At 36.2% G+C, this 20,193-nt stretch overlaps 1 protein-coding gene across 1 annotated transcript in view; it reads left to right on the top strand.

Annotated features, from left to right (window-relative positions):
• Positions 1-7,980: 7,980 nt before the first annotated feature.
• The window catches only part of GMI1 (gamma-irradiation and mitomycin c induced 1), a 109,979-nt gene continuing 97,766 nt past the window's right edge, over positions 7,981-20,193 (top strand). The window contains exons 1-6 of the mRNA XM_020672217.2: positions 7,981-8,197; positions 13,654-14,104; positions 14,215-14,247; positions 14,465-14,551; positions 14,674-14,729; positions 15,338-15,421. Of these exons, the coding sequence (XP_020527876.2) occupies positions 13,781-14,104; positions 14,215-14,247; positions 14,465-14,551; positions 14,674-14,729; positions 15,338-15,421 (584 nt within the window). The 5' untranslated portion in view covers positions 7,981-8,197; positions 13,654-13,780. The remainder of the gene's footprint in view (positions 8,198-13,653; positions 14,105-14,214; positions 14,248-14,464; positions 14,552-14,673; positions 14,730-15,337; positions 15,422-20,193) is intronic.

The raw sequence follows: 20,193 nt of genomic DNA on the forward strand, positions 1-20,193 counted from the left end.
TATTCCTTAACTTTGTTATGTAGTTCCTATTATTATGGGTGTGATATCCTTTATATTTGGGATTGATGTGTTATCAAATATTGTGGACGTCTTTTACTCCTTAAAATATGGGATTATGAAGGGCCTCACGTGGTGCCTTATTTAAATGGGAAATTAAATCCTATTAGAGGCAAGCTTTCTATGCTTCTCCTACAATATAGAAGTTCTATCCTCCCCTTATCTAACCCTCCATTCTGAATGGAGGGCTAAGATTGCCCCAATCACAATGTCAAGTCTTTATACTATTTTTTTTTTTTTTTTTTCTATAAACTATTTTCACACTAAATTTTGGATGTTTATTCCTCTATTAAACTCGCACTAGAGAAAAAAATAAAAAAATTATTTTTAATAAAATAAAATGACCAAAATACCTCTCAAATTTTTAAGGGGTATTTTGGTTATTATATTTTATCGAAAATTTAGTTTTAATATTTTTTATATGTGTGCCCCAATGAGAATATGGCACGTACCAAATTTCATATTCATGCAATTTGTATAAAAAAAGCTAAAAATAAAATACTTTAAGACGTCGGATTTAAGATCAAATGGTGAGTAGCTCTCTTGATCAAAATTGAATGGCTGGATGGTAGGGGGAGGATAGAACTTCTATGTTGTAGGGGAAGCATATAAACCTTTCCCATAGAAGATCTAATCAAAGTAGGAATGAGCAAAGATGGGTGGCCTTTGGGTTATTCTCTTTATAAAGAGATCTTCGTAGAGAGAGAAATTATGTGAGCAAGAGGAAAAATATCGCGGCTTAGTTCTTGAAAGAGAAAGACCTTGTTTTAGAGCTTGAGAAATAGCTTGTAATCCACGTTTTTCTAATTAATGGAAGATAAATTTGTTGCTCTGTGGATATACGTAAATCTTTGTGTTTGTGTTCTTTTAATTTTCTGTCGTATTTCTTTCCTCTGCAATTGGTATTATTACAATTGGTATCAAAACCTTATGGTTGTTTAAGATCATTGTTAGGCATTGTTGGGCATAAGGTTTGTGTCAGATCACATATCTTTGAAGATGGTTGGAAGAAGTTCAACCAGATATGAAATTCCAAAATTTTACGGTTCGGATTTCTCAACCTGGAAATTAAAGATGCATGCAGTGTTGGTGAAAGATGGTTATGTAGTGGCTTTAAAAGGCATAGAAAATAAACCAACATTAGCCAGAGCAGATATTTTCTTGGCGCTTGATTAGTCCGTTTTATTCAATGTCGCATCATAAACATCCGTAAAAGATTTATGGGACAGGCTGAAAAATACTTATGAAGGTAAGTCTCTTTCTAATAAAAATTTTCTTCGTTGGAAACTTTACAATCTCAATATGAGTGATGGTGCATATTTGCAGGGGCACTTAAATGAGTTTAATGCATTGATTAGCAAGTTGATGTCACTGGATGTAAAGATTGATGAAGAAGACAAAGTAGTTATTTTACTTTGTTCTATGTCGGAATCTTGGGATTGACTAATTATGAATCTTAGCAATGCAAAATCTCTCTAATTTGATTCCGTTGTTTCAGTACTTCTGACACAGGAGTCTAAGCGAAAGTCTGGTTAGGATTTGTTTGTGAATGTGTTTGTAGCACGAGGAAGATCAATGGGAGAACTACGGGTGGAGATCAGTCAAGATCTAAATCAATATGGCATAAGAAAGTAAAGTGTTAGAGTTGTAGAAAGTTAGGTCATATGGGGAAATATTTTAAAGCATGGAACCGGAAGGCCCCTAATTCTGGTTTTAATGAGAAGCCTAATTCAAGTGGATCTCAGGGAAATTTAGTAGAAGATGTTTACCTTTTTGAAGATGGGGAAGTTTTGTCTGTGGATAGGGATGAAGTTTTGCAGTATTAGCTACTTGATTCAAGTGTATCCTTTCATATGACTCCACATAGTGATTAGTTCTATAGGTACCAACCATGTGGTGGAGGTATTGTCTACATTGGAAATAATGACTCATGTAAAATAATGGGAGTTGGAGATATAAGAATCAAGATTTTCAATGGAGGCATATGCATCATCCGAGTATCAGACATGTTCTAGGTTTTAGAAGAAGTCTCTTGTCATTGGGAAAATTTGATAAGTAAGGTTTTAAGTTTACAGGTGAAAAATGATGTATGAAAATTTCAAAATGAGCACTACTGGTTGCGAAATGAGAGTTAGCTGCAAACTTGTTGGTGAAACAGTTTTAGGAGAGACTGATATTGTAGATGTGGACTCTGTCATGACATGGGATGCACGTTTAGGTCATATGATCGAGGTGGACTTATTGTACTTCTTGATAAAAGCATTATCCCTGGTTTAAAACCTTTTAATTTAGTATTTGTGAGTCATACTTATATGGAAAGCAAACAAATTGCGATTTACTTTATCCGCCACTAGAAGTATGGATTTTTTAGAATTGATTCATTCGGACTCATAGGAATCACCTGTTGTTTCTTTGGGGGTGCTGCATATTTTGTCACTTTTATGATTTTTCAAGAAAAGTGTGGGCTAATATGTTGCAAAGGAAATCATATGCCTTTAGTTGTTTCCAAAAATTGAAGGCCTTGGTAGAAAATCATAAAGGCAAGAGCATTAAGTGTCTAATAACTAATAATAGGGAATAATTTTGTTTTAATAAATTTAATAATTTTTGTAGTGAGCATGGTATTGCTAGGAAGTTGACAATTCCTTGAACACCTTAGCAAAATGGTGTTGTTGAGAGGATGAATCATACCAATATGGAACACGCTAGGTGTACATTGAGTGTTGTTGGGTTAGAGCAGTGTTTCTGGGCAGAAGTTGTTTGTACAGCTTGTTTCTTAATCAATAGGTCTCACAGCTCTGCTATTGACTATAAGACGCCATAAGAGGTTTGGACAGGTAAACCAGCTGATTATTATTTCCTTCGTGTTTTTAGCTGTGATGCATATTCTTTGATTCCAAAGGAGAAAATACCTAAATTGGCTGAAAAATCCAAGAAGTGTGTTTTTCTTGGCGATGCTGATGGTGAAAAAGGGTACAAATTGTAAGATCCTACTGACCACAAGGTTATAGTTAGCCAAGATGTTATTTTTCAATAAAAATTTCATGTAAAAGAAGAAAGATGTTTCAAATGTAAAAATTGTTGAGGTGGAATGCATACATGAGAACCAACGAGCTGGTGGTCAGGACCAAGAACCTGAAATTATCCAAGAGCTTGAAGAATATATCATGTGAGGCTTAACGACTATGCCTTGTCGTATGATTGCGTCACTGAGGTGGATGAGTTAGTTTCTTTTTGTGAGGCATGTGAGGTCGATGAAGCTAGTCAATAGAGAGCATATATGGAATAAGAGATGGAGGCCTTGTGAAAAAATAAAACATGGAACATCGTCAAACTACAAGAGAAGCGAGTGGCAATTGGTTGCAAGTGGGTCTTCAAGAAGAAGAAAGGCCTTGGTGGTACTGTTGAAAGGTACAATGCTTGATTGGTTGTGAAATGGTATGCTCAGAAACCAAATATTGATTTTGATGAGATTTTTTTCTCATGTTGTGCACATGTCCACTATTAGAGTTGTTTTGGCTATGGTTGTTGTTCTTGATTTAGAGTTGGAACAATTAGATGTAAAAACTACATATCCGCATGATGACTTCAAATAAAAAATTTATATGATCCAACCTAAGGGTTTTATTGAGGAAGGTAAACATAATTTGGTTTGTAGCCTCAATAAATCGTTGTACGGGTTGAAATAGGTGCTGCGGTATTGGTCCAAATGATTTGGCTCTTTCATGTTGAGCTTGAATTTTCATAGATGTGAAGCGGACCATTGTGCCTATTTTTCGGGACTATGGTGATGAGAGCTTTATTATCTTCTTATTATATGTCGATGACATGATTATTGCAGGACCAAACAAATAGAATATTGCAACACTTAAAGCTCAGTTGGCTAGGGAATTTGAGATGAAAGAATTGAGAACTGTTAACCAAATTATTGGGATGAGTGTACTTAGAGACTGGAAGAACATGAAAATTTGATTAATTTAGAAGAGTTATGTGGAGAGGGTTATGCGACGCTTCAATATGTAGAATGCTAAACAAGTTAATGCCCCATTTTTTGTGCATTTGAAATTGTCTTCGAAACAATGCTTAGCACCAAAGCAGGGGAGACACAGATGTCTCGAGTACTGTATTCATATACAGTAAGGAGCTTCATGTTTGCTATAGTTAGCGCAAGGCCTAACATACCACAAGCACTTGGAAGTTGTTAGTAGATATATGGCAAATTCTGGCCATGATCACTGGACCGCAGTGAATTAGATCATTCGATATTTGAAGGGAACTTGCGATGCTGATATTTGTTATAATGGAATTGATTTGAAAGTCACTAGTTATGTCGATGCATACTTTGCAGGTGACTTGGATAAAATAATGTTTACTATCAAATATGGTTTTCTTTGGGAGGTGGTGTAGTTAGTTAGTTATCAAGGTTGCAGTATGTGGTGGTGTTGTCTTCTACAGAAGCTGAGTATATGTCACTTATGCATCTAAAGAAGCAAGAATTTCGAGTTGGGCAAAAAGGTATTGTGCTTCATTGCGATAAACAAAGTGTTTTATTTATAGAAAGGGATCCAGTCTTCCATGACAGGACTTTCGAGTTGGGCAAAAAGGTATTATGCTTCATTGTGATAATCACAGTGCCTTGTTTCTAGCAAGGAATCTAGCCTTCTATGGCATGACTAAACATATTGATGTTGAGTATCACTTTATTCATGATGTGGTAGAAGATGAAAAATTTTTAATGCAAAAATTCATAATAACTATCCAGTAGATATGTTGACTAAGCCCATTGGAAAAAGGAAGTTCACTTGGCGCAGGACTTCCTTGGAGCTTGTGGTTACTTGATGATTAGTAACTGGTGGGCAGCAATTTCTTGGAGCAGACTACTCAGAATGGAAGCATGGGAAAATGTTGGTCATTTGGTAGATATCATTGCGAGAGAAACACCATGTTTTGAGGCTTGAGAGAGAGCTTGTAATCCCTTGTATTATCCATACTTGCATGGTATTTTTCTGATTAGTGGAAGATACTTTGCTGCCATGTGGATGTAGGCAACTTGCCGAACCATGTAAATATTTGTATTTATGTTGTTTTATTTTTCTACACTATTTTTTTTTCCCTTATTTTTATCAAACTTTAGTTTTTATCCTCTACAATGAATCCCATATTTGACTTTCAGAGTGAATATGAATAAGTTCTTGGAAATCTAAAATTTTTCATAGGATCATTTTCAGATGTTCAAAATCATTTTTTTATTTTTTTTTATGAGGTTAAAAATCCGAAAATATACCTAAAAATTTTAAAATTTTTCCAGGTGCATATTTGGATGTTCAAAATCCCAATTTTTTTTTTTGGAGGTTAAAAATATCAAAACAATTTTGGAAATTTCAAAACTTTTTCGAGAGCATGTTTGGACGATCAAGGAGGTTGGAAACCTGAAAATGCTCATTGAATTTTTAAAACATTACGGGAGCTGAATTTCCGAAATTGAAGATGTCAAAATATTTATGGAATACTCAATTTCGAGTCATAAAGATTTAGATTATGGCTATTTCATTATTTTTTAAAAATGGCGAATAAATTAGGCACAAATGTATCAACGGGAAATATTTTGGTAGAATTCAAATAACATTTGTAATTTTCAAAATTAAGGCGTAAATACCATTGAAAAGTAAGTAAATACATATAAAACATATGAAAATAAATTTAATCATACTATAAAACAACCTATTATCGCGAAGAACGGCAAATATAACCAACTAGCACTAAGAATTTCATCTTAAGGGTGAAGTACCACAAGTGGTGAGCGTTTCAATAATTTCAATTGTCATTATAATTCATTTAATAACTTTATTCCATGAAATCGTAAGACTATCTAATTTGTCGTAGCGGTTTTTTTGCCTGTAGCACTACCACTGGTCACTTGCTGGATTTATTCATGACATTCACCTATAAAAAAAGGATAATAAGTGTAATTTTCTCTTTGTTCAATTCCTTCGTCCCGAAGTTTACTTTTCTCACGGGACTATTTTCTGTACAACTTTCTTTAATAAAAAGTGACCTTATCGTTGAAAAATTAATATTAACCAATTAAAAGCGAAAAGAACATGTACAAGTTTACGGACATTTACGGAACCGGCTACTCCGGTTTCTTATTTTCAACTGGGCCCAATCGACCGTTCCATTTTCAACGGGGCTGTTTTCTGCGCAACTTTCTTTAATAAAAAGTGACCTTAACGTTGAAAAATTAATATTAACCAATTAAATGCGAAAAGAACATGTACAAGTTTACGGACATTTACGGAACCGGCTACTCCGGTTTCTTATTTTCAACTGGGCCCAATCGACCGTTCCATTTTCAACGGGGCTGTTTTCTGCGCAACTTTCTTTAATAAAAAGTGACCTTAACGTTGAAAAATTAATATTAACCACTTAAATGCGAAAAGAACATGTACAAGTTTACGGACATTTGCGGAACCGGCTACACCGGTTTCTTATTTTCAACTGGGCCCAATCGACCGTTCCACTTCAAAAAAGAAATTTTTTTCTTGCGGGCTGGACTGTATGACTACACATGCGATCCAAAAACTGTAAAGTATCCATTTTAAAGATGGATGCAAGTAGGTGTTTCATCTAAAAATAATGGAAACTAACGGTCTAAACATTTTTTTACTATAATTATTATTTATAGTTTTTAAAATTTATTTAATTTTTCATATTCATGATCTCCACGATAGAGATTATATGTCCTTAAAAATTAAGTAAAAAAAATCCATCTCAAAAATAGATTTATTAATTGGCCAACATTTCTACATATATGAATTTGGCTGCATAAAAACTGGGTCATCTCAAAAAACGTTACACAAGTTAAAAGTGTGGATTATATTTTAATCCCTAAGCCCTCCTCAACCCTAAACCCTAATCTCTCTCTACAAACAAAATATTTTGCCTTAATTGACCTACATTGATGCGTTTGGGTGCCCCATTGAGGAAATCAACAGTCATCAAAGGGTAGATATGTGTCGTCCACCCTCCGTCTTAACATTGGACGGTCAGTGCTTCCCATGTATATCATACACCACTTACACTTCAAGACGTAGTTTTTATAAGAACTAGGTTTTATGATAAAAGTAGTCTTATATCAAAAAGCTTGTTTGAAAAACACTTTGGGAATGAAAAATCTATATAATGTCCTTAAGATCAATTTCCACTATAAATTATGAAATTTGAAGATTAAAAATAGTAAAAAAATTATAGTTTAATGAATAATTAAAAATAGACGGCTTATATAAAATGTTATAATATACATTATTTTCAACACTTGATAAATTTTTTTTTTCAGAGATCAATTTGAAGGTTTTTTTAAAAAATATTTTTTTGATGAGGCTTTGCTGCCCCTTTTTTTTTTTTTAAGGTCGATTACATGTGTCGGTTCTCGACTGGGTAGAGCGGGTGTACATGCCTCGACGCAGGATGCCCGGCGTTTCCCGCCATCCGCTTTAAACGTGTCATAAGTGTGAGCCTGCTTCCTGCTGCCAATTTTTAATACCATAATCTCAATAATCACACCCAAATCTCTCTTAATGAAAGATAAGTGGTGATTAGAAGGTGTAATTAATAGCCCAAAACGGTATTTAGCTCATCTTCTCTGTTTTAGGTGCAAAAAAAAGGAAAAGTAACGGTTAAACTTAAAACCTTATAAATAAGTCCAAGCTCTCTGTCATCTCACGCGTGCGAAGTTGATTCGCTCCGTTTCCCTCGCGATTCTCTCTCTCTCCTCCTTGCCCCCCCTTCCTCTCTCTCTCACTGACGGCCTTTGCGTCTCTCTCTCTAGAAATTCTCACTCTCTAAAATTAGACACTGCACCCTGTGGCAGTAGTCGTGCGTGAAGTAGCAAGGGAATCCCCACTCGTATCCATTAAATGCTCGAGTCTCGTCTTTGCTTTAGTTTTGTCATTTCTTCCTTCTCATCCAAGTTTGCGATTGTTCCCCGTTCCTCTCCAGAGTTTACCCGTGTTCTCTCCTTTTGCTTAGCTCTCTCTCTCTCTCTCTCTCTCTCTCTCTCTCTCTATCTGATGCTGCAATTCATGCAGGGGTGCATTAGCGCAAGTGTTCAATGGGCTAGGCTTGAACGGTGAAATTCAAGGTTTGGTTCAATTTCAATTTTTGTAAGTAAGTTTTGACAGGTTTTTCCAGGTAACTCTAGCTTTGTTCCCTAAATGTGAACTTTGGGAATTTCTGCTTATTATCAAATGTGTAGTTAACTGAGAAATTGAAGCAATGTTCATTGTATATGCTGGTACTTTGTCTGGATGGCCGTTTATTTGCTGTGTTTTTGGTGGTTTTAAACTTTTTTGTTTCATAATTCTGGTTGTTAGTGTATTCTTTTTGTTGGATTTCTGGTGCCTGAGTTTGATATGCTAGGGTTTCTGGTTCTTTTTCTTGGATTTTTTTTCTTGAACACTTGATGATGGGTTATTTGTGTAATGATTAAGTCCGGAACATGTTTGTCCAAGTTGGTCATGGCTTATACCTCTCACTTTTGAGCAGTATCTCTTCAAATTTTGTATGAAATGCTAAGTTTTTTGGGCTTCAGGGATGTAGTTTTGCTTGTACATTTTAGCCTGTAAATATACAGGTGTGTTCACCATTTTTTACATGCTTGCGGTTTGTATAAGGCGTCAACCTTAAACATTCTAAGGAAGGCACGCCTCCAATTCATACTAAAAGCTGTAGTTTTGGTGCTGGCAAACTTTGTGATGGCCTAAAAAGTTATTTTCATCCCTAATCATGAAATCTAAAGCTCTAAAAATGGGTAGAACAATAAATACTTGAAAATCTTGGAAATGGATCATCCAAATAATGTACTTCAAGGTGCACTATTTTCAAGACTTGAAATCGATTTTTCATATCCATAAATCTGGAGGTCAAGAATCAACTGGAGGGTTTTGCAATGTCAAAACAATATGTTTTGGTCGTTTTTTTTGGTGTGCCTAGGTACTTTTTCCTTTTTAACATTTTCATTCTCTTTCCTATTAGATTTTACATTTATGTTTTCTATTCTGAGTTTTCTTTTACTTTTTGGGTCATTTGATATAATGGCTATGTGTCCTTCCTTTTTGTTGACAATATGAATAAATCAAGTGTGACTAAATGTTTTGTGTGTGTCTCATGTCATGTTTCATTATCATTGCTGGTTGTCACGTGTATTTATCATTGCTGGATCACACATCAGTTTGGTAAATTTTGTTTGAAAATAAATTAATGTGTGTCAGTGCAATATTATCTTAGAACTAATATTTCCATCTATTTGCTGTGTGTAAATGCAATATGATATTAGAACTAATATTTCCTTCTATTTGCTATGTGAGAACTGAATTGTTTTTGCCATGCTCTTCGTCTTCACTCTCACTGGTTTTCTTGTTGAGGTTGGGAAATCTCCCCTATGGTTGTGCAAATTTTTCGCATACAAATAAATGTACATTGTATTGCTAAACCTTAAGATGATCATGATGGCAAATTTGTTGGGTTTCTGTGGTCCTTTGTGGACCATACTAGGCAAATGCTATTTGTCGATACTTAGACTTCGCTTGACATGTGATGCAGGTAGAAAATGTTGGAAATTGAATCCATTGTTCTCTTGAACCTTAAACAAGTAAGATCAACAATAATAGAGAAAGAACATGGCTGTAAATCAAGCAAAGAGAAGAAGAACTTTCTTCTTTTATAAAATAAAATTTATTCCAACAACATCTCCCCCAAACTATAACATCTAACCTTTTATAATCCTATGAAGCCCTAATTTAACTTGAGATTCAAATACACATTTAATACTCTAAAATACCCTTAAAACAATAACAAACTTTCTAAAATATCCCTGTGGACAGTAACGAGTAAACAATACCATGAATAGTACTTGTGAATAGTAAACAAAAAAATAAAAACCCTAGAAATAAACCTTAAAACTAAAACTACAATATACATAATTGAAATTGAATAAAAATACAAAAGAAAAAGAAATTTTCTCTCCATCATTCTCCCCTTGTTAGAGAAAACTTGTCCTCGAGATATGAACTCAACATCAAAACCACCTTCTTTAACCTTCCTTTTCTTTGTCGGCTCAAATATTATTTGAGATAAAAAAAAATTCCTCAAGAAATGGGTTCTGATATGGATAATGATGATTCCATGCAAATTTATCAAATTCAAATATTTGTGAACTCCCATTGGAAATCATGTAAGATACTCCAAACTCAAGTTTTTGGCCTTTGGAGGTTTTCTCAACATCTAGTTGATCACTTTCTAAAACCAGTTCACAATTTGTAGAATCTGAGTCGACCACACTTCCACTGCGCTACTCTGATTCCAGTGCCCTAAATCTCCTAAATGTTCCAGATCTTACATCTTTTTCTTCGTTAAAGATCGGTTCACTCATGAAGTATTGATCACCATCATAGATTAGATCTCTTCCAAAATCTTGTTCATCATCTAAGTATGTATCAACAATTGGTGGCAGATCTCAATCTACAACTAGTGGATTTTCGATATGACGTACACTAAGAAAAACCTTATTCTCCTTCAAGTCATGTAGATCAACTAAATCCCATGATTCATTTTCCCGAACGTGAGGCCCCCAATGCGGAGTACGTACATAGAATGGGTGGTTGAAGGCAGCTTTATCAGTGCGCTCCAACTATGAGTCGGACTCCGATTCACGCCATTCTCCATAAAACCCTCACGATTTGAATCTAACCATGTAGATTCCTCTTCGTTTAGGGCACGATGTTGCTGACCCTACTTGCACAACGATAACTTTGTAACCCTCTCGGTCAAATTGTTGATTTCCTTACGCAGTTGGATCAGATCGGCATCCCTACGGCTAAGACCTCCACAATAAGCCATCGCAATCTGTAGCCATCCTCGAACCATGCTCTAATACCACTTGATGCAGAGCAATTGAATCCACTGTTATCCTGAACTTCAATAGAGAAAGAACATGACTATAAATCATGCCAAGAGAAGAAGAACTTTCTTCTTTCAGAAAGTAAACTTTATTCCAATAACATCTCCCTCAAACTATGATATCTAACTTTTTATAAGTCTATGAAATCGTAATTTAACTTGAGATTCAAATAAATATTAAATACTCTAAAATACCTCTAAAACAATACCAAAATTCCAAAAATACCCCTGTGAACAGTATTACATGAATAGTAACGCATGAACAGTGACTGTGAAGTTACTGTGAATAGTACCATGAATAATACTTGTGAATAGTAAATAAAAAAACTCTAGAAATCATAAAAACCCTAGAAATAAATCCTAAAACTAAAACTACAATATACATTATTAAAATTAAATAAAATCCAAAATAAGAAGAATTTTTCCTTCCATCAACATGCTAAGCCGGTCAAGTTGGAAAACTCATGGTACCTGGGCATAAGACTAAATCGATGAGGGTTTTGTGGGTTATCTCTTGATGAGGCCGGAGTTGCCCGGATGAGTAAGCCGAGGGCCTAAAAACCCTAGAAAAAAACCATAAAACTAAAACTACAATATACATTATTAATCCATCAACATGCTAGGCCACTCGAGTTGGAAAACCCATGGTACTTGGGCATAGAACTAAATCGATGAGGGTTTTGTGGTTATGTCTTGATGAGGTCGAGGTTGCTCGGATGAGTGAACCGAGGGACAATGTGACCATTGTGTGTGATGGTTGGTCTTTAGAGATGAGGGCACAATCCTTATCTTCGAACCATCATACGGCATGTATAAATAAATGATAACCATATCGGAAAAGCGAACCACCTTTTAGGGTGAAGCGTCTACATGTGCGAGAGATTACCATTATGCACCATAGAGCTGTAGTTGCATCTGGTATAAGTGACCTTGGTTCGTCTCTAGGGAAAACCTGTAATCCATAGGCTGAGATTATGTCCCCTTGCCTATTGGCTTACTTTGGTAGCCCAATCATGAACCCCCTACAGTGGACTGTGGGTCATGAGAACCGCTGGGTCAGTTTGAGAAAGCTGGTGTGGATCATAGTCCACAGTTGAAGGTGGAGTGTTCCAGATATATATTAATTCCTACACCTTGACAGATTTGATTCCCATCAAAATTATGTAGTTTCATTTATTTTGATGATATATGATTTTTAGATTGATTATTTGATTTTTTTGAATCTCTGGATTTTTTATTTTTATTAATTGGATTTATGAATCCAAAGATATTCAATTTCAGTATTTAAATATTCGGAGAGAATTTCTTCAGTTGCAATATTCTAAAAATCATTTTAATAATTTTATAATTCATAATATTTGAGAGGGCCCATGGACTCCCAGTCCAACCATTGTGATGTGTGTGGGGCCCACATAGGGGACCCATGGGTGGCACAGCCCACTTAGTGGGGGTACTTTCTTATTTTCTGACCTTGTGAATCAAAGCAATCAATTAAGTTGAAAATTTACGTGAAGTGTTTTGTAGAGATTTTGATTGAAACAAGAATGAAAAGTTTTATGATTAAATTGCATTTGATTATTCAATTTTGGTATGATTTGAAGTCTAAGAGAGATAGATTTAAATCAAAATATTATATGATAAGATTATGGAAAAATAACACTATGATTAATAATATTTTCCATATTACAATATTTGATGGGACTAGGTTTAGGAAACTGGAGGATAAGGTTCTAACACGTTCTTTTGAATCATGATGGCTGAGTTAAGGAATGGATGACTCATATCTCTCACCCCACAGGTCTCATATGATCAATGGTCTAGATCAAATCTCACTAAGGATGGCTAATCCTAAGGAAACCCTAGACCATGAAAAATCTATAAATAGAGGCCTCCTTTCCCATAATTCTCTACACCACAAAACTCATCTTTCTCTGTAGAAGGGTGGCACACCACTCTCTCTCCTCTCTCATCTCAAAATCTCTAAAGGGGGTTAGAAGGGGGTCATGCCCCACTTAGTTGGTGAAGGAATTGAAGCCTTATGCAATTAATTGTTGCTTGCTCTCATAATTAAGGGTTGAGCCTTAAGTTTTCCCATACTTGGTAGATCCGAGATAGACCATTGATCCCATACACAATTGGAGGAGGAGACCCGGTTACTAAGCCCGGTTGAGGTATCTCTGGCATCTTTTGCTTTGGGCTTTGTATTATTTCTTTCTTGTGCTTTCTTATTCCAAAAGCTTGAATAAAGAAGTTGTATTTAGTGGTAGCAAGTGAGAACTTCCTTTTATTATTTATTTGCATATTTCGAGAGAGTTTTATTGTACTTGGACCATTGTGAGTGATCTAGTCGGTGAAAAATAAAAGAAGAAAATTTATATACACCGTGCTAGGTCACGTTGTCCAACTTCCAAAATTTAGCTGTTTTCTTTTCTTCTTCTCTACAATATGGTTCCTTAATTCGTTATATACAGCACACTTGTCATGGTTGAAGTAAAGGATTGATGTTCAAATGCTTTTTTCGAATGTTATCTTACAAGCCCTTTTCTACTGCTAGATAAGCCTTTCTTTTTGAAGATAGACTTAGCTGATTCATGTAGAAGTTTTATGGACTGCTTATCAATTCTGGTGGTTTTTCACCAGGTTCATCGACCATCATTTCCCACCACGTAAGCAATTATATTGTTCCTTTCTCTTAAGTAACACAAACAACCCATTAAGAAAAGAAAAATAAAGAAAAAAAGAGATACATGCTCGAAGGAGTGACATAATGACGCTTCGTAGTTCAAAGAAGAGGCCTTTGGGGCAATATTTAGATGAAGAGGGAGAAGCTAAAATTTATAAGTTTAAAATTTTTATGCCAAATGGAATGAGCGTAGAGTTGGCATTGCAAGGGGAGGCAGCATTGGTCCGTGATTTTATTGCTGTTGTGAGAAAGGAGTATGAGAAAAAGACGAAAAAGCATTCTGAGCAGAAGAGGACTATCCAATGGGGAGGTGACATGTACTTGGAAGACATACTGGGCAATAGAGTGGAGGGAAGAATATCCTTTAAGAATTACAGTGTCAAGAAAATCAACATGCTTATCCTGCATGTGAGCATCGTTTTGCAACTCTACTAGTTCTTTCTTTTGATTATCTAATTAAATAGAATGGAAGATATGAGTGTTTTTAGTTATTTTTATTGTTTTTTCTTTTTGGTCAGGATGGCCATGCAGGAACCGTGGACACCTATCAGGTTGTAATCTATTCTTTTCTAACACTTGTTCTTCCAGTGTATGTTACCACATCAACTTCTTGGCATGACATACATGTACAATTACAGTATTATGTATATTATGTCCTCTGAACTTGGTTTGGGATATGAGATTTATATTTCATGTGATAGTTGAAATTTGGATGCTCAGTGTTTATGCCCACTCAAAGAAAAGTAATTTTTTTTTTTTTTTTTTCAGAATATGTGGGATATAACTCCCGATACAGAACTGCTGTCAGAGCTTCCTGCAGAGTACTCCTTTGAGACTGCTCTTGCTGATTTGATTGTGAGTAATTTGGATGATACTGCCTAAGTATTGGATTTGGTTTCATCATTGTACTTGTAAGTTTTATATTATTGATTTAATAAACTGCTTCACAATATCCTTGCTATTTTTGGGCTTATCAGGATAACTCCTTACAAGCAGTTTGGTCAAATGGTCCATGTGAGAGACGCTTGATCAGGTAAAATCACCATGTATCTGGATACTTTGGATACATTGCAAAGTTTTGAATTTGAGGTTGTGATTGTAGATGTGGGGTTAGTCTAAGAAGGGTGAGGACCTTAAACTTTCCCTTAACCCATCCCAAGCCCGGTTATAGGAGGTGGGTTGCATTAGAGGCTGCCAGTGTAAAACTTTGCCACATCTTATCATGATGATGACTGTGGATATGCGGTTGGTCTAAGAAGGGTGAGGACCTTAAACTTTCCCTTAACCTGTCCCAAGCCCGGGTATTGGAGGTGGGTTGCGTTAGAGGCAGCCAACGTAAAACCTTGCTACATCTTATCATGATGATGAATGTGGATATTGGTGTGCCATTTCTGTTTCTTTTGGAATTTTTTATCTGTACATCTGCTCTTGAACTATCTTTGTAGAGCTCATAGGATCTTGTTTGTAAGGAGCTCCTATTTTTTTCCATTTGATCCTCTTGAGCCATTATGATGCTTTAAGTTTTGTTTGATTGACAGGCGATGTGGATTATGGAGTTGTGATGCTCTTTTTCTTTATTGTGTTTTTCAGTTTTAAATTTATATTTTTGATCCCTTCAACTTACCTTTTTATTTGTTGCAGCGTGACTTGTATTGAGAGGAAGATTACAATTTTTGATAGTGGGCAGGGGATGGATGGGAGTGAGGAGAGCTCCATAGTGAAATGGTGTGTTACATATGCATATTTCCTCGTAATATGTTCCAAGTGTTTACTAATGCTTGATTTGGGCTTGGCTTTACTTTTGATCTTAAACTTCTATTGAAGTTGTAGTGGTCAGCCTGCCTTCCTTCTAGATACAGTAGCTTCTCTGTTGCAAACAAACTAGATGCTTTTTTCCCCCAACTCTGAAAAATAAGCTGTTACTTATAAATGGATGAAATAAGAATTTGCAATTTTCTTTGATCAAATGGTTATAGTTACTTCACTCTCCCACAACTAAGAGATCAATTAGTGGATTGTGTAGAAATGGGTTTTAGCCCTTCAATTTATTAGTCTTTATATGGTTGATATGTAGTACGGTCTGTATAACAACATACTAAGCCGTCTGCTAGTTTTCATGAGTAATGTAGTTTTAATGAATTTTAAAATATGGCACAACTCGATAGAAAGGATACAAAAAAGTAGATGATGTGGTCTCTTCCCAAGAAGGAAGAGGAAGCAAGTGATAAACAAAAAGGGAACTCCTGTCCACTCCCTCTTTTGCCAAAGCATCTATAACAATATAATATTGCTCAAAACATTGGCAAAAATAATAGGGGCCTCATTGCATTGTTGAAACCATAGTTGTTGGAATCGGGAGCGGGAATGGTACCGGGATGGGGATGGGGATGGGGATGGGGATCGGGATCGGGATGGGGGGCGAGGGATTGTGAAATGCTAGAAGATCCCTATAGTTGGGAACGTCATCCATACAATGCACATGATAGCGATCGAGATTCCCAAATGTTAGGGATCAAGATTCCAACCTTTTGGGGATCTTGATCCCGACCTTTTGGAATCTTGATCCCAACTTTTTGGGGATCTTGTTACCAAAAAGTGTATAATATTCTAGGATTATGTATACTCTTTAACGTAGGTATCTTATTATTGATAGCAAACAAGAAATAGTTGTGTCGTTAGTTGGCTATAAGCAAAGAAAATCATCAGTTTAGTTGTTTCTTGGTTTGTAAGGTTGGAATCGAGATCCCTAACAGCAGGAATCAGGATCCTTATAAGTGGGGTTTGAGATCCCAAAATTTAAAATCGAGATCCCTGAGAGATCCGTTCCGGGAGCGACAGAATTGAGATCCTAGAAGGGATCGCCTACCAAAGTAGTAGATCCCGGTAACTATGGTTGAAACACCTCTTAGAAAATTGTAGAAGCTGTCCTAGTTGGAGGGGTCTAACCAGTCTTGTTGGATCAGACTGGTTCGCCGAAAATGCAAAAAAAGAAAACTTCAAGAAAAATATGGAGAAATCCAAAAAATATAGTAATTAAGAAAGAAATTCAGAAGAATTCTAAGAACAAAAATAAAAATATAACACCATTATATTTGGAAATGGGAAACAAATTATATTAGACACCATAAATCCACATCCGCAAAGAAAAACTAGCATTTAAGCATTAATGGAACAAATAAATGCGAAAAAACAAAAATTTCAGTTTAGAATAGAAAAAACCCAAATAGAGAACAACAAACTGACTGGGAAACCGAAAGGAAAGTGACATATATTGAGTATAATTGTTTTCCATTCCCCATTGTTTCATTAAACTAGGCTTTGTTTTAACACTTTTAACACTTACAATATCCTTGTTTCATATGTCCACATCTGTGGTGACAAAGCTAGAGGGCCTATGAAAGATTTCCTCTAGTCAGGGGCGATAATGAACACTTGATAGCTTGGATTATCGTACTTACCTAAAGGTAAGGGCGGTTCAGGCATTAGGAGGCTGACAGAAAATTATTTAGTCTTACTGGGAATATGGTGGTGGAGGTACACTCGAGAAGATGACAAACATTGGAAAAGAGGTCATCTAGGTAAAATATGGGGTTGAAGATGGAGGGTGGTTCCCATTATAGTATCTTTCATGGCAAAAACGAGATTCAAGCTGTGTTGTGGTCATCGCATTCGGTTTTGGAACGACTTTTGGGTGGGGGATCAACTGTTAATGGCACGGTGACCTTCCCTTCTTGCTGTTGCAAAGAACATGGACATTTAGGTGGCAGAAGTCCAAAGTTTTGGGTGGTGACATTATTTGGTCACGTCCTTTTTGCAGGGCACTCATTGATGAGGAATGCTGGCAACTGGTACTCCTCATCAACTCGCTCCTAGTCTTGTTTTGCCCAAATAATTGTCACGATAAACTGATGTAGGCCCTGGTGGCAACAGAGAAATTCTCGGTCTCATGTTTCTTCAATTCTCTTAGGTCCACTACAACACAGATCCCACTCAAGGTGTGGAATTGTACCGTCCCTCATACAGTCCAAGCCTTTAATTGGATTCTGCTCTCAGGAAGAACCTTGCCCATTGACCAAATGTCAAAATGGGGGGCCATCAGCTACCTAACCATTGTGCTATGTGTAAGAAAGCAGAAGAATAATTGACCACATCTTCCTGCAGCACGATGTCACTCAAATTTTGTGGACAACCCTACCCGAGACTTTCTATTATCTGTGAGTGACCTCAGCTTCCGCCCTCCCAATTTTTGAGGCCTTCTTGATTGTTCAATATCCCAAATTGGGGTGTCTGCGATGGAAGGTCTCGGTAATGGCCATTTTATCGAGAATATAAAAACAACGAAATTGCTGGATATTCTAGGAGAAGATAACACTCTCACTGTCCTTTCGGGACCTTGTCAGGTCCAAAAGGTCTTCATGGGCCAAGGGACTACCTGTCATTGCACATCAAAGGACCTCTCTCCTACGTAACAGCTGAGAGAGTCTTCTGCCCATTAGCCCATCACCCCAACAAACCCGCAATTTCTGGTGTCCCTTTCCTAAGAATGCTCTAAAACTGAATATAGATGGATGCTTTGTGGTGATTCCAGGCCCATTTGGATTTGAATGAGCGGTAGTCATCATCGCCTTCTCAATATTCATAGGACACACTGACTCGGGGGATTTTGAGTGACCTTCAGTTGTGTGCCTAGGGCAGCCAACGAAGTGGCTGATGCCTTGGCCAACCAAAGAAGAACACAATGAAACAACAAGTAGTAGCTCCTCTAGAGCTTCTTCCTCAGGTCCTCTGCCCATCTCAGAACCTCACCCCTCTTTCTTATTTTCTTTTCCCTATTATCTCTTATGTCTCTCTTCTCTCTTTTCCTCTTGAATTCGTCTACCCTCCCAGTCCCTTCCCCATTTCCTCCTCCCTCCTTTGGTACATGTACTCCTCTTTTTCTCTTTACCTAAGCCTCATTAAGGGCTGCTGTGTTTGAATGATATACACTCTATCATTTCTGATGGGTTTTGAGATAACTCATTTTGTTCTTTTGGTATAGAGCTCCCAACCTGTGGATATATTCCCTCAATTGGTGTGTTAAATAACAAAAATAATGAAAATAAAAAAACCAAAGGAACCAAGTATTTATTTTTAAAAGATGCATATAAGGCAAAAAATGTAATGTTTTTTAAACTTAATAATGATAAAACAACAGTTAGAATCAACAAACGAAGCAAGTTATTTCATTGAGTTGGAAAAGAACAAAATCATTTTTGCAAAAACACAACGATACAAAACATTTTTGTTCCAAATAAAAAACAAAAAAAAATGATTTAATAGACTTAGTCGGGGGGAATGATAGCCAGATTTTTTTCTTGGAAGTTCCTGGATAATAAGGCCCGGGTTGGGTTGCTTTTAGGTAGAGTGGGAAAGGGAAAAAATTGCCAAATTTTGTTTCTCTCAAAAAAATTATATTTTTAAAACCCCAAATTCCACCTTTTTTAGCCAAGAAGACCAAAATGCTTGGAACAGAAATAAAAAGGACAAAAGAAACCATCCAAAAAGGTGGAAAAATTACTAAATAATAAAAGGGTGCAGTTGGCATACGAATGCATCCGTAGCCGTAGAGATAAGGTGCACCTTCAAATTTTATCATGGTATATAATTTTGATGTAAAATATTCTTAGGGTTATCTCAAAATTTATTTTTATACCTAATTATAAAATTTAAAATTTAAAAAATGGTTAAACTAAAATAGATCTATAAACATATGAAAATCTTGAAAATGGACGGTGTAGATAATATGTTGTAAAATGCACTATTTCTGAGACTTAAAATCTTTTTATTTTTCATGGTCATACATCTCGATGTTGAGATGATCAATCAAAGGGTTTTTCAACATTAAAACTACTTTTTTCGATTGATTTTTGAGGTGCATTCGTAGTTCTACATTATACTGTTGCATCCTTATATAAACTTTTTCCATAATAAAAAGGTCAGAAACATATTTCTTTTATCCATTGGGACTCTCCTGTCTGGTCACTACACTTGCCGGTCCATTGGTTCGTTACCATTTCAGTTGACACATTGGTCCATGGGACAAACAGGATTGGAATGACCACCAGTCCGCCGGTTTTCTGTCCAGACCAACAGTTCCAGGCCAATTCGGACAATCTTGGAGGTAGGGTGCACTTCTTGATTGGAGCGTGGGTGTAATGAGAATGGGAAAATTATGGAGTTGGGAAGGTTTATTCTTAGGAGTTAAGCCATGAAAATCAGTAGAGACAACAGAAGATGTTGGCATTACAATAGGTTTTTGGTACTCAATCTGGATTGGTGGGGAACAGCAGGGTTAGGGAGGAGGTGGGATGTATATTTGTGGAGAGTAGCCTGTGTGGGGGAGTGTGTAATCTTGCAAAATCTGGTGTTTTGAGAGCTTTCTTGTGTTGGATGAGCCAAATGGGTTACATTTTGTCATGGAAGATAACTGAAACAGAGAAATGTGCTATTTGTTCTCC

The sequence above is a fragment of the Amborella trichopoda genome, chromosome 1 (assembly GCF_054954075.1).
Source record: "Amborella trichopoda isolate Santa Cruz 75 chromosome 1, AtrichopodaSantaCruz75HAP2 v2.0, whole genome shotgun sequence".
NCBI lineage: Eukaryota > Viridiplantae > Streptophyta > Magnoliopsida > Amborellales > Amborellaceae > Amborella > Amborella trichopoda.